General features: G+C 39.9%; 2 protein-coding genes across 5 annotated transcripts; both read right to left on the bottom strand.

The window, feature by feature from the left end:
* Positions 1-2,127: 2,127 nt before the first annotated feature.
* On the bottom strand, positions 2,128-6,063 carry LOC102783634 (uncharacterized). Of its 3 annotated transcripts, XM_006781511.2 has the most exons (14): positions 5,918-6,062; positions 5,473-5,811; positions 5,191-5,319; positions 4,928-5,095; positions 4,740-4,810; positions 4,420-4,666; positions 4,247-4,327; positions 3,970-4,155; positions 3,697-3,825; positions 3,437-3,601; positions 3,034-3,077; positions 2,828-2,930; positions 2,722-2,752; positions 2,128-2,645 (listed from the first exon to the last, which is right to left on the bottom strand). In XM_006781511.2, the coding sequence occupies exons 1-14, from the start codon at positions 5,979-5,981 to the stop codon at positions 2,588-2,590; spliced, it is 1,815 nt and encodes a 604-aa protein (XP_006781574.2). In that variant the 5' UTR covers positions 5,982-6,062; the 3' UTR covers positions 2,128-2,587. The 3 variants fall into 3 exon arrangements, with proteins under 3 accessions (XP_006781574.2, XP_006781577.2, XP_006781575.2); XM_006781514.3 differs by lacking the exon at positions 4,247-4,327 and having other exon boundaries at positions 3,970-4,122; positions 5,918-6,063; XM_006781512.3 differs by lacking the exon at positions 4,247-4,327.
* A 5,427-nt stretch (positions 6,064-11,490) lies between these two features.
* On the bottom strand, positions 11,491-14,093 carry LOC102784479 (T-cell immunoglobulin and mucin domain-containing protein 4-like). Of its 2 annotated transcripts, XM_006781515.2 has the most exons (6): positions 14,029-14,093; positions 13,552-13,887; positions 13,408-13,464; positions 13,238-13,326; positions 12,258-12,345; positions 11,491-12,109 (listed from the first exon to the last, which is right to left on the bottom strand). In XM_006781515.2, the coding sequence occupies exons 1-6, from the start codon at positions 14,069-14,071 to the stop codon at positions 12,024-12,026; spliced, it is 699 nt and encodes a 232-aa protein (XP_006781578.1). In that variant the 5' UTR covers positions 14,072-14,093; the 3' UTR covers positions 11,491-12,023. The 2 variants fall into 2 exon arrangements, with proteins under 2 accessions (XP_006781578.1, XP_087705270.1); XM_087849144.1 differs by having other exon boundaries at positions 13,238-13,464.
* Positions 14,094-14,364: the final 271 nt, after the last annotated feature.

The following is a 14,364-nucleotide window of genomic DNA, read 5'->3' as shown; positions in this document are numbered from 1 at the left end:
TTTTTTTTTTTTACACCCTAACAACCAACACAAGTTTGCCATCAGTCCAGTTCACGCAGAACTTTTGGTTCTGATTTTAGCATCGCTGCGTTGGACTGTTTTCATTTCCACAATGACAGCCATGCTGCAGCTCTAAGAAGATGAAAAGTTCCCTGTGCTGTAGTTTGCAGGGGGTTTGAATAAAGACTTGAATCAATTAGTGCTTCTTTCATCAGCAAATAGGCCATACCCCTGCATGCTTTCACAGGCTGCCTCTGTGACTTGCCTTCTCTTTTTTTGTTCCGACTTAACTCTCTGGCCCTTTCATTTGTGCTCTGTTCAATACTCTCATCTGCTCTGTTATTCTCAAGTTCATAAGCCTCTCCAGAAGGGCCAACATCTGGCAGCTCCTTGGCCCCAGGGCCGTGCATCCGTTCCGGGGCAACGGGGCCTGGAGATCAGCCCCTCCTGTGGAGCTGAGCCTTTGGTGTATGTGGTACCGTTCAGCGTCCCCACTTCCTGAATGTTGAGGCCTTGATGTGGCCAGAACCATAGTGCATGATTTATTACAGTGCTAACTCTGTCCCCACTGCTAGTGCCATTATTATAACCATACATGCTCAGTCTTCAAGCTCCCACCTGCAAATTTCACAGTGAAGCCTTTAGCAGGCACAGCTGACATAGCTCTGCACGGCCTTCATAAGGAGTTTTCTGGTGTTACCTTAATGCATGTTTGATCCCAGATGTTTAAAGAGGACCAGAAGTAAAAACTGTTGGGATGATGACGCATATACTGTACACTAAATTGATCATCGAGATCAGCTGTCCCTTTGGTGTCTCAACCCCTCGTTCTTTGTATATTGACTACTGCTTTCTCGCTTTGTGTGGGTTTCCGGCGGCAGGCATGGTCCAGCAAGAACCAATGAAGCTGTGGGTGGAGGTGGCTGGGAGGTAAATTGGTTTTTGGCTGTGTGGCCAATCAAAGGGACCTCATCAAAGTCATCGAACCAGCTTTTCCTACAACCTTCCTTGCCTGTTTTCGTCTGTTTGCGTAAGTGCCACACAGTTTAATCAGAGGGACTTGAGAACAGAGAGGAAGATGGATGAAAGAAGAAAAGGATGCGGAAGTTTGGAGGAAAGCACCAGGACAGGAACGGGCGCCGATATTAATGTAAGCAAAGCCAGATTGAAGAGGCAGAGGAAAGTGGAAAAACGGGAGCGAGGCAGCAGAAGTGAGGGGTCCCGAGACGAGAGGAAGTCCAGAAAGGAGGGATGTGGTGGAGCTTTGTTTACAGGCCAGGTTCACAAAGTGTACTGTGACTTTGTGCGTCAGCAGCTCTGAGTTTGTGATGGGTTACCACAGAAAAGCAATAATCAAGCAATATTTACACCACTGTGGAGAATTAGTCCATTTCTCAGGAAGTCAGTTTGTGAAGTTAAAAACAACAATTCTTCCATCTGTGGTTTAGTCGTAGGACATTTTAAAGAGATATAAACAAGCAGAAACAGGAAGTGGAAGTCGTTTTTTAAAAAAAAGAAAAAAAAAACATCCATGCGTGCACACACAAACATTGATCCCTACTGTGCCATGTGGTCCCCGCTGAGACACATGGCTTAGGTATCCCCCCTTGTGATCCCCCATTAGTCTGAGACTCCCTCTCAGGCAGCTGCCTCAAAGCTCCACGGAGGTATCAGATCTCCTCCTCTTCCTCTTCTCCTTAATTAGGACTATTAAGAGATTTACAGGACAGATGGATGGAAATCCAGCTGGCTGCAGCGCCAGCCGCTGAGGACGGGTCTGCTGATGGCGACGTGAGAGCTCAGTGAGAGCGGTACATCAGCTTACCAGTGAAACTCTGGTGCCCTCTGGTGGTTGGAGACTGTTGTTGAGTTTTGAATGATTTCAATAAAGAAGCAGCTCTAACTTTTCATTTATAATTATATAAAGTGGTAAAATGTAACTTTTAAGTAATTTGTCGGGAGTTTTTTTTTCCCACTGAAGAGATTTAAGCAAAAGCAGCCATTACAATTCACTTTTAAGTCCAGCAGGGTTTTTTATTTAAAAAAAAAAAAAGTTGTGATTGCAGCATTTGTGGTTTTAACTGATGATTTATGGAGCACACCTTAAACAAATGCATTCAGCACAGCTTGTGGCTAAGTGTTAATTTATTCTGTGATTGTTAAATAAACACACTGTGGTTTACACCGTGAAATAAAATACATGCAGATGGACAAACACTGTAAAAGTTTCACAAAAACAAAAACAATAGCAGAGCTGTCGTGCGTTCCTATTACATGCAAAACTAGAACTAACAAACAAAAACAAAAAAACTGATGATTCGATGATGACTGTAGAAAGGCAAACACACACAAACAGAAGCTGCTTTATAAAACCCAGAGTCCCCCTTTTTGTAAGCTTATTTAATGAGTGTTTTCTTTTGGTTAGTTGTAATCAGCCCGACATGTCGGTGACGTTTTAGCAGATTAGTCATCTTTCCTCGGTGACAGACAAAAATATACATCCTTTTTTTTTTTTTGCAAATGTGAAATTTACTTTTTGTCTTGGTTAGTTCTACGATCCTTCCGCAGCCCAAATTAACTCTGTGTTTTACAGCTCGTGTAGTGACTCGCAGTCTGTGTAGCGTACTTCTCCATTACCCAGCCAGCTGCAGACGAGAAAAAGTAACAGTTTTAAGCAGATCATTTCTCAAGGTGAACGTGGCGTGCGCCGCAAACACTTACATGCTCAGGGTGCCTTTTTTCTGTTTTAGTCCTGTGAAGAGAGAGCATACAGTTCAGGGGAGGAAGCTGGGTTTCTATAAGGAGCAACGCTGCTAAGCACACTTACGGCGAAGCTGCCACGTGGTTAATATGGCGCCTGTTACCACCAAGAGGCCCACCGCTACAAAGATGCCTATCAGGTGATGACTAGGACTGTTCAAAGGGCTTGCCTAGAAGAAAGGAGTACCATAAAGCTGATCTGCTCAATCAAGTGAACTATTTAGCATTATGTGTAGTTGTTTGATTTTTCTATGGTAGCATCCAAATACTTACAGTATAAGGCATCATGCTGGTAATGAGAATGTCCTTCTGATGACCTACAATGTACAACCACAACGGAAATGAGCTAGGAGGAAGTCCAGCAAATGTTGTGTTCGGCAAAACAGCTTAACACGCAGAAACAACGAGTGCGACTAAACAGGCCCACTGTGAAGCAGCTTCCTGACGTTGGAGGAACTACAATAAACTGCAATAATAAAATTGTCGCTCGTTTAAATTTTGGGGCAAGATAATAGAATATGAACAAAAAACCCTTCTTCTGCCTTGACACGAGGAAACAATTTCCCGTTCATTAATGAACCACAGCATATGGGAAAAGCAGCCCTGTTCTGCCCGATGAACTGCACAAACACACAACTACAGGAGCAATAATACATTTTTTTAATGAAAACAACACCTGCTTCCCCAGTGGTGATCGTGACGACATTGCTGGCTGCACTGGTGGCCTGGCTGTTCTTGGCAAACATGCGGACGTTGTATGTCGAGGGATTCATCTCTATTATTGTGGCCTCCGTCTCATGGGCTCCAAAGTCCACAGCGTTCTTTGTGTAATCCCAGGAAGCTGAAAGGAAAATATTTAACTTAATATCACAGAGTGATATGAGGATTAACAGTGTAAATTTAGCTTTAGAGCTTGTATTAAAGTGAAGTTTTTACCATTCACTGCTTTGTACTCGAGGAAATACCCGGTGATGGGGCTGTCACCTTCGGAACTAATATTCCAAAAAAGGGAAAACGAATTGCCGTCCACCTTCTTTAACTCGATCACTGGGGGATCTGGGGGCACTAGAAGATATTTAACAAGTAAAAGAAGTTTTTATCTTTTAAAGCGTTTGATTTCTGGTTTTAGTATGAGAGTTATGTCTGGGAACCTTTATTTTCAGAAACTAAATCAGGGGTGGAAACAAATGTTCCCTTTAAATGTTTTACCTCCTGAGATACTGGCAGTGCTTTGCTCCCAAACTGTGGCGGCATAAAAAGTTATTGAGATTGCTGAAGGTGATGGGGTTGTTGAAGTTATTGAGATTGCTGAAGTTGATGGGGTTGTTGAAGTTGTTGAGGTTGCTGAAGTTGATGGGGTTGCTGAAGTTGTTGAGGTTGCAGAAGTTGCGTAAACTTGAAGAAGAGTAAAAGAAAAAGCAATTCCAGTAAGTCATTTCTCAAAAAATAATTGAGGAAAAAGTTACACTTGCTCGATAACACGTACCCGAGGAAAAATGTAGCCGCATTGTGGCAGCAGTGGAAGAAGGCAAAGTAGTTACTGTTGTTGTTGTTGTTGTTTTAGGAACTTTAGATAAAATATATGAAATCAAACTGATATTAAAAAAAATATGACAAAAAATCGTTTTTAGTCATATTTTGTCATTTTTAAAAACTTACTCTCATCCAGAGTTGAGCAGAGAGGTGCATTTGAAGCTGGTCCGACCCCGGCGATTGTTTTGGCCTGTATGAGCACGCCATACATGGTAGAAGGCTTCAGGTTTACAAGAGTGACGGTCTCTTGTTCACGCGTGGCCGCCACAGTTAAATACTGCCACCGTTTAAACTGTTTGGCCACGGGGTCAAACTCTCTGTAGTTAATGTTGTAACCCCGCAGAACGCCGTTTCTCAGCTCAGCCCTCGGAGGCTAGTCGAGAGAAAAGAGTTAGTCTACTATATCCAGTCACAAGCCAGGAAACAGTGCTGAACTGTGACTTTACCTTCCAGGTTACTTTGATGCTGCTGGAACTGAGGGCCACAAGCTGCATATCCAGGGGCGGGCCCTCTGGTGCTGCAGGGAAAACAAATTTTAAAGGGAGCAACCACCAAAAATGTGAATTTGTTTTTACATTCTAGATCATTATATTTATCCTAAAAATACTAACACATAAATTATGCTGAAACAAACCTGCTTCTTTTGCAGTGATAGTGAGAACGTTGCTGGTTTCACTCATCCCAACGCTATTGATGGCGAACACGCGAAGGTTGTAGGTCTTGGATGGACTCAAATCCACCAAAGTCACGTGAGTCAGTGAAGGATCGTGCAGCTCGGTGGTTTTTTTTGTTTCCCAGGGTGCTGTGCAGCACAAATCCATAGATTCTGACTTTAAAATAACTTTTGAAATATCTCAAAATCTGTCATGGATACTGGGTCAGTTTTCTTGTGCTTACTCTGTTTGTTTTTTATATCGACCCTGTAAGCTGTAATGGGACGGCCGCCGTCGAACACGGGACTCCAGCGAATAGTGACGGTCCTTTCCTTCACCTCTCTTGCCTCGATTCTCAGTGGATTCGGTGGAACTAAAAGGAAAGGGAAAAAACTAAATATGAGCTTATACAACGCTGAAATAATGAGATGACTAATTAGTTACCAGACAAAAACTGAAACTACCCAAAAAAAAAGATTTTTGACTAAACACGCTGCTTATTTTATTAAATTGGTCTTTGTCTCACCTGCATTCACTTTCAGAGTCACGTGATGTTTCTGGTCATTGAACCAGCCTGGTATTTCCACACGACAGCCGTACACGCCGGAGTCCTGCTCCTCGGCATGCCTGATGGTCAGAGACACATCACCCTGGCCAAGATTGCCCATGAGCAGGTAACGTTCTGACAACCTGCTGATCACTGACGTCCCATCTGTCTTTAGCACCTCGTTGGCACAGCCGCTGTTAGGTATGGTTCCCTTGCCCCAGCATGCAGAAAGCCTGCCGTAATAGTTTGCATCATAGCTGCATTTTAAAATAGCATCTGTTCCCATCGTGACTGTTACAGTTTCTGCAGACACGAAACCTGAAAAGGCATTGAGATTTTTTTTACATTTTTTAAATGGAAAAAATACATTAATTACTCACTGCACTGCTAAATCAAATGCAAATCATATGCATGGCTGTCTTACCTGCAAGAAAACAAAAGAGAAGGTTGCAATACACAGCAAGGTGTTTGCTGGCCAAAATAATCATTTTACCTTCTTCTCTCTAAATCAAAGGACAGATTGGTTGACCTGCTAAACACCACTAAACGAAACCCAGGGTGGTTTCAGCTCTGAAATATTTCCAGATCACATGATGCTTCCTTGATAAGCACACACACACAACTTCTGCTGGCAGAAGAGGAATGTAGAAAGGAGCTGTTTCCTTTTTTGTGGTTTTGGTTCCTTTTACTAGAAGGAGCAAACTGTTTCCTTTTTGATGATTAGACAGACACAGAATCAAGGTTATCAAAATGACAAATTCATTCCCAGTGTTGGTTCTCAGCTTCTGTAGCAGTGGTAGGGATAGAGCATTAACTATTCAAAATATCCTCCCTGCATCTCGGAGACTAATGCTTTAAATTATTACTAATAATTTATTCCAGCAGGAAATATTCAAAGTAACTTCAAAACATGCTATTTACTCATCAGCGCAAGGCATTTAAAGAGATACAATGCACTTTGATGCACTGAAATCAAATATTTATTGTGTTCTCAAATTTAACGCATTAAATACATTTTTTTATGTAAAAAGAAGGAGAGTCTGGTTTAACCAAAGGCCATTGAACTGATTTCTTTGGGTGCTGAGTAAACATTTGGGCATGGTGGCTGTTTGGTAACCCAGCAAAGAACTTCCTCTCTGATAAGAACCCAAGACACATGTGGTACAAACTGTTTTCTGACATGTTTTTAAAAAGCTAGTATTTTTTTTTTATCATTTTTTTTTTTTACAGGATTGAAAGGCAAACTTTTTTTTGTACATGCAGTACCTTAAGTGAGTGAGCAAACAAAATTAATTAAAATAATCATTAATAATACAGTACAATACAGTAATGTGCGAACATCTTGAACACGTTACTGTATTAGCATATCTTATTTCTTAATAATTTATTTGGAACATTGGTAATTTGTGCATCCGTTGTTGTTTTTTTTAATATAATGAAATGCAGTATATAAGGCAAAACAGTATATTTCAACAAACTTGAAGGTCAATATTTGGTGTGACCTCCTTTATTCTTCAACACAGTCAGCTTTCTGCTAATTTCTTTAAGTGGTCTTCAGGAATGCTTCTGCTCCTGACTTTTTAAAGGACAATCAAAGCACATCTTTGGATTTTTGCTGCCTTATTCTGTCAAAATGATCCCACGCTGCTTCAATAATGCTGAGGTGCGGACTCTGTGGAGGCCAATCCATGACTGACAGTTCCACTATGAGTGTTTTTGTCTAAGCTTCGGTATTGGCGGTGTGTTTGAGATCATTTTCATGTTGAAAAATCAAACTGTTGTCAGTCAGACACTTACATGATGGTTTTGCATGGCGGATGAGGAAGACAGTCTGGCCTTTGAAACAAAATATAAAAGAATAAGGGGTGGCTCAAGATCTTTGCACAGTATTGTTTGTACCATCACATTTTGCGTTTATCTCTGCGTGAAATTCCAATCTAGAAGGATTTGTGATAAACTATACTTAACAAATTGATTTCGCTTGTTTTTCTTTAAAAGATAAAATGGAAAGAGACATAACATGGAGTTCATGGAAAGAGCAGAGAAACAATGTGGTTAGCTGGAAACCAGACGCTCACTGCTACAAGGGCTTCTACCCACGTAGTACAGAACCCAGCTGCTCACCTATCAGGCTGCCCTCATACAGTTAACATTCATGAGAAACAGGGTGAAACAAAGTGTGACAGTGTAGCCTTGGTGCCTCTTGTGTTGTCTTCTTGTGACCTCACTGAAAACTTTTTTTTGTTTTCCAGGGGATCGGAAACAGTTACTTTCATTCTTAATTTCTTCCATTTAGGTTATATTATTACCACTGGGGGGTTTTATAGAGAGAGGAACTAAACGCAAAAGAGAAGCAACTTTCTTTTAATGAATTGAAGTGAAAATCTGTGTAATGGTTTTTACAGTCAATATCTCAGAGCAAGCAAAAATGTTGCTCTGAGATATTGTTATTAAAGAGAGATTTGATTACAGACTAGTATGTTGTAAAACAGTGAAGCCCTTGTGTTAAAAAACACAGCAACAAAGTACACATTGGTAAGATTACAGTGACCTCGGTTATTTTTTGTTCATTAATATTTTGGCATTAGATCCAGTAGGTGGCATTGTGTTACTAATACGACAGCAGCCTCTTTTCAAGCCATATAAGTGCATAATCTGCCATCAAATAACAGTAAAACAATGGATTTATCATTCATTTATGTGAACAGCATTAGTGCTGAGACACAAACAACACGTTTTCACATTTTATTTTAGTCTGAGAATGGCGGCCCTTGTTCTGAACGTATATTTTCTTTCATACTGATTAAAAATGGTAAATGGCCTGTATTTGTATAGCGCTTTTCTAGTCCCTAAGGACCCCAAAGCGATTTACACAACCAGTCATCCACCCATTCACACACTGGTGATGGCAAGCTACATTGTAGCCACAGCCACCCTGGGGCACACTGACAGAGGCGAGGCTGCCGGGCCCTCTGACACCACCAGTAGGCAACGGGTATCTTGCCCAAGGACACAACAACCGAGACTGTCCAAGCCGGGGCTCGAACCGGCAACCTTCCGATCACAAGGTGAACTCCCAACTCTTGAGCCATGATCGCCCCATGTGGGGGTCAAAAGGTTTCTCTTCAAATAAATAAAGTCAACAAATATCTGCACATCTTTGTTCTTCAAAGAAAAATGTTTGCTGAAATGAATTCTTTGAGACAAGTATTACTTCTGTTTAGAATCGAGAGATCAGGAAAAACACATTTTATATGAACTATTTCAGAATTCATTTAGAACAAACAGATAATAAAATCCCCCAATATTAACTCTGTAACTAGGAGACAAAAAAGGATGACCCAGTCTCAGTGGCTTTAACGTTATAACCTGTTATCAATTTAACTGTTAAACCTATATCATTTTTCTCGGTAAACCCTACAGACAGTTGTGTGGGGAAAATCCCAGCAGATCGTCACTTTCTGAATTGCTCAGACCACCAGCAACTATGCCAGGTTGAAATTCACGTATTCACCTTCCTTCCCCATTCTGATGCTCGCTCTCAGTTTCAACTTCAAAAGGTCGTCTCAACAGTATCTTCATGCGTAAATGCACTGAGCTGCTGCCATGTGATTAAACTGATATTTGTGTTACCTAATAAAGTGGTCAGCGTGTGTAAATACCACATACTATGTTTCATTCATAAATATGAAAATAATACCTAGTTCAGCCACATCTGAAAAATCTTGCTTCATCTATATTTTGAGCTGCCTTGCTCCTTTACTACAGTGAAAAACACAACCACTGTTTCTCCTGCAGTAATAGAGGACAGGTGTTGACTTTACTGATGCCCACAAAGTGCTGGGAAAACATTTTGTCTCAGCTAGACCATCTTCCATCTAAAAAAGGCGTGTTAAATATTTATTATGCCCAAAGGTAGGTTTAATCAATATTTAGAGTGCTCACATTTTGTTATTTGTGGATAATGAAAGTTGGGCAGCATCACTTGGATGTTGCATCATGGCTCTACAATCAACTGGAGTTAACTAACGAGTTTATTTTGGTACAAAAGGGAACCTTCACACCTTTTAAGTCTAAATGAAACTTGTAGAAGTACATTCGTAGTTTCCAACACATGCTTACAGTAAGCGTGTGCTGCCTAAAACAGTTGTTTTAGGCAGCACACGCTCCATCTATTAAACACTCTCATTACGTTAACTCCCCTGTTAAACAAGACAGAACTGAGCACAGTGTGATTTCAGTGTTAAAATATTTCCAAACTGCATGGTGCTGTTTTTAGTGTAAGCGCCTCACAACTCATTTTTCTTCTCGCTAAAGCGGAACAGAGCTGCTTCTGTTTTTGTTGCGTTGGTTCCCCATCCAAAATCCAGCATTATTTCAATGAAATGTGCAGAAATCTGAACTGAACCGATCGATCATTTCTTGTGTGGTTCAATTAACACAGGAGGTGCCACAGGTGCAGAATCCCCTTCTCATATTTTCTTTGTTTATCTGTTCATGACATGCTGATCTGGATAGGAAGACAAATCTAAACAATTTCACATTTTTTGCTCATTGGCAAAGATATATGCAAAATAAAACTTCAAAAAAACACTCATCATTTTTGGTTTAGCAGAAATGATGACTGATGATTTCCGAGCACTACAGAAAACAAAAACACTAGTTCACTCAAGGGATCTGGACTCTCTGCTTATTTCTCAGACTGCTGAGCAAACATTTGGTTCTGCTGGATATTAAGTAACTCAGCACAGTGCTTCCTCTTTGATCACTTCCAAAAAATGTGTCATTAGAACAACAAACTGTAGTAATATTGAGTGTTTTTATACAGTCAACCTTCAGTTAATGAGAAATTAGATCTGATAGTCAGGATAATACAGAACACAGTAGAGGGAGTTGATTTTTCATGTGCTGCAGCCTGCAGTTGCTTCAAGCTGGTGGTATGGAGTGATAAGAAAATAATGATATCCCACAGTGTCACTTGCAACATAACCACATCGCCTTTTCCCATCTCAGCTCTGTTGTGCGTTCATGGTGCAGATGTGAGGATCTAACTAGTGCTGCAGAACAGGAGCGAGCACAAATGAAACATTTTCGAGGGGTGGCTCATTTCAAATGTAACTTTTCATACATGCAGTTTGCATCACTGTGTGTCTTTTTAGCCAATGTACAGTTGCTGTACTTCCCAGGCAGAGATGAACATAGAAAGTTCAAGATGTACGAAAATATGAGATTTTTTTTAAAAAATGGTAAGGACTGTTCATGTTTGATAAACTGGTGAATTCAGGCTATTTCGTTTTAGATTTTCATTTGAGATATTGGACCTGAACATGATTGTGTTTTGTAAGTTGTCATTTTACTTATCGTGATGCAGCGTGCAAAACAAATTACATAATAATAATGTTATGGTATTCAAAGTTCAGCACTGGACAGGCAACAAACTGTGACAGACATCATTGTATGTGATAAAAAACATAAACAATGCTGTTCAGCCACCCAGAAGCGTATGGTCGACGTTGCCAAATCCCACTTTACCCCCTGTGTGTGAGGTCAGCTGTATTAAATTTATATGTTTTATTATTTGTTCTACTTTAAAGACATTTTAAAGCATTTTTGTATTTGTTTTGATTGATGTCATGTGTACGGGATTGTCGAGTAAACACTGGGCTTTTTAAGTTAAAGCCTCCTGGCTCTGTGTGGTGCATTTGAGTCCTGTACTGGTTTTTACTGGTTGCCACAATGTATACATATTTTTCAGTCCCACGTGTGTTGCTAAGAACTAAACAAGGAAAAACATTATTCGGGTTTTTGTTTAATTTGTTTTGGCTTCCAGAGAAAAGCAGTTATCTTTCAACATAAAGGAGATTTATAATGAGGTAGAGGTAATTACATTTATTCAGTTTGCTAATACAGTGTAACAGAACGTACACAAAACTTTTTAAATGACTCAGACACAAGACTTAGAGAGAAATAAATAAACCATAAGCAATTAGTCTTGGCATGTAAAGGTTCTTTCTCAAATCATTTTCCATTTTTACATTATTCAGTGGTTAAAAAAAGCTTATATAACATATAGTACAGTACATATTTTTCACATCACTAAATAGCTGTTTCACAGTTCATTTAAGCCATGTCATAAGAAGGTTTTTTCAATTATAGCTGAGAGGTTTATACTGAGATAATAGTGCAGTTATACCTAACAAACTTGTTTTTCACATTTGCTTATTATTGCTCAGTAGGGCCAGTAGGTGGCATTGTGTCCGCAAGTATTGACAAGCCAACGACTCTTCTAGGTAGTAAGAAAGACAAAATGCAAAAAATAATTCATCTTTAGGTTATTTTTGCAATTTGTGAAACAATTGCACCCTTTTCTGTGAGATCTTTGTAGTGGACTCCTGTAAGCTGCTTTTCTGGGAACTAGTTAAGCAGAGGCTCTGGAAATGAAAAGGTTAGACATGCGTCAGGCATCCACTTCTGCAGCCAGAAGTTCCTTATACTGTAGAAATCTGGTGTCTTATTTTTGATCAACAGCATTAAGTCATCGCAATGCTCTCATAAATATTCTCAGCAGTTACGGAGTTGTGATGTTTCAGTGCCTCCTTCATCAGGAACATCCTTCCTAGATTGAAGAAATGCAAATATGAAGATACTCAGTAAGAAGGAAAGCCCGCTCTGTGACTTCAGCTGTTTGATAGACGCCCACTTTTAATGTTGAATTAATCAGAAATGGGAGATGACTCACAAACGATAACCCATTCCATACTTACGGAAAATAAAGCAGAGGATTATGATTATGGTGAGCAATAAAAGACCTGCCATCCTGCCAATATTCCCAATGCTCGAGAAGAAATTCACCTGCGATGAAAAATAAACCTTATCGTGAGGTCAATTATAATGGCCATATAATTTTAAATCTGTTACATAAATAATGTTAAATAATCAGAATCTTCCTGCACTTTTTTTTTTTTACACTCATTTTTTTGAATAACGTTTCTAAGTGTCACATCAATCTTGAGACAAAATGTTAATTTGAGGAAATCCAAATCTTCTAAATATTGTAATAAATAAGTTAATAAAAAGACAAAACTACAAGTTAGTGTCATTTCTTCTCTAGCTGCTAGACGAAAAATCTAAAGGAAAATAAAGGCCACAGGTTTCCTGTTTTCATCCATGAGTCATACCGTGCTGTAAAACATTTCGTTATCTGAGTTAACTTTGTTCTTGCTTCTCTTTACTGTCTTCCCCTGAAAACCAGACTCTATTTTAAACCTTCATTAATAATACATAAAGCTCCACATGGACAGGCTCCTGCGTCTATAGCAGAGCTGCTGTGACCTTATAACGTCAGTCGGCCTCTCCGATCATCTGATCGCTAAACTCTTTCACGCTTTTATTTTAACTCCACAGGTGATCACAATTTAGAGGTTGTGGTGCCAAAAACATTAGGACAGCCTTCGTCAGCTCATGTGGTCAATCTGTGCTTTGCTTCAAACAGCTTTTTTTTCTTTACACTTTCTCCTATTGTATTTGGCTATTGTTTACATCTGATGTGTTTATGTAAGTGTGGATGTAGGAATGACTGTAAGACCATATGTCGAGTCTGTCTATGCACACTGGAACATATATGCTGGTTTTTAATGTGTGATTTTAGTAAAACTGAGAAGCACTTTGTAAGTGTGCTATAAAAATAGGAATTGATGTATTATAACACACAGCTTTCTCCTGATTTAAATAAAAAGTCAAATACCTGCTCTGTTTTACTTTGAACTGCGTCCATTCGTTGGTGACCAACTTCCACGCTTTCAGATGCCAACGCTGTCAGTATTTCTGTAGCATCTGAAATAGTTAGTTGGTATAATCCATAAGATACAATTTGTGTTAAAAAGTTAATGTATTTATTTGTAGGTGTTTGCTCACCTGTTGTTCCAGCAGTAGATATTATGTAGTTCTGTGTAACAGGTTGTTCTACAGCAGCTATGAATAACAAAACAGACCAATTTTTTTCTACTAAAAAACATCAATGATTTTGTGATCAACACTAAAGTTTTTCACGAGCGTTACCTTCTTCTATGATCAGTTCAATGTTAACCTTATGGTCATTAAACCACCCAGGAATCTCAACCCTGCAGCCATACACCCCAGCATCTTCCCTCCGAGCATTGAGGATGGTCAGCGACAGATCTCCATTTGTCACTCGGCCCAACAGCTGGTACCTGGAGGACCTTCTGTTAGACACAGCCTCACCGGTGGAGGAGAGGATGGTGTTGGAACATTTGGACGTGGGCACCCTGTCTTTGCCCCAACAAAAACTCAGGACTCCATGGGTTTTGGCGTCATACCTACATGTCAACGTGACATTGTGCCCAACGAGGCCAGTGACTCTGGTGCTGAAGGACGCTGTGAAGGAACAGCAATAGAGGATACAGATTACATTTGTAACCCCGATTTGAAGCCCACTACTGCACCCACACACACTCCTACACCAACAAGCACACTACATATAGTCTGAAACAATAAAAGCACCAAATATCGACTTACCTCGGATCAGGATCCAGAGGCAAAAGCAAAACAGACCACGCATGTGTAGGCTATTGTTAACAATGTCCTCAAGTGAGGATGTAATGAGCTTCTCCCTCACCACACATACTGTTTTATCGAATACTGGAGGTTTCACTTCTCTTTTTAAAAATGAAGAAGGAAATTACGGCTGCCTTGTCTACATTTGGACTTGAATTCTTGTGATGCGCAATGAGCCCACTGGGAAAAATGTATGTCTCATCTGTTGTTATGAAGTACTCCAGAGTTTATCATTGTACATATAAACCTCAACTCTCACGTGTAAAAGAAAAGGGGGACAAAAGGCTGGAAATGTTA

Source organism: Neolamprologus brichardi, chromosome 2, assembly GCF_056152115.1.
Source record: "Neolamprologus brichardi isolate AB-2024 chromosome 2, ASM5615211v1, whole genome shotgun sequence".
Taxonomy (NCBI): domain Eukaryota; kingdom Metazoa; phylum Chordata; class Actinopteri; order Cichliformes; family Cichlidae; genus Neolamprologus; species Neolamprologus brichardi.
The sequence above is the reverse complement of the archived record's forward strand: the minus strand, read 5'-3'. Positions and strand labels throughout refer to the sequence as shown.

Bases quoted from the DNA above. Each gene is read 5' to 3' on its own strand.
- LOC102783634 (XM_006781511.2), bottom strand. From the start codon at position 5,981: ATGATTATTTTGGCCAGCAAACACCTTGCTGTGTATTGCAACCTTCTC. The intron at 5,812-5,917 runs GTAAGACAGCCA...ATGCCTTTTCAG, and splicing joins TCTCTTTTGTTTTCTTGCAG to GTTTCGTGTCTGCAGAAACT. The intron at 2,646-2,721 runs GTAAGTGTTTGC...TCTCGTCTGCAG, and splicing joins AAAAAAGGCACCCTGAGCAT to CTGGCTGGGTAATGGAGAAG.
- LOC102784479 (XM_087849144.1), bottom strand. From the start codon at position 14,071: ATGCGTGGTCTGTTTTGCTTTTGCCTCTGGATCCTGATCCGAG. The intron at 13,465-13,551 runs GTAACGCTCGTG...TGTTATTCATAG, and splicing joins TGAACTGATCATAGAAGAAG to CTGCTGTAGAACAACCTGTT. The intron at 12,346-13,237 runs GTATTTGACTTT...TTTTCATCGCAG, and splicing joins TTCAAAGTAAAACAGAGCAG to GTGAATTTCTTCTCGAGCAT.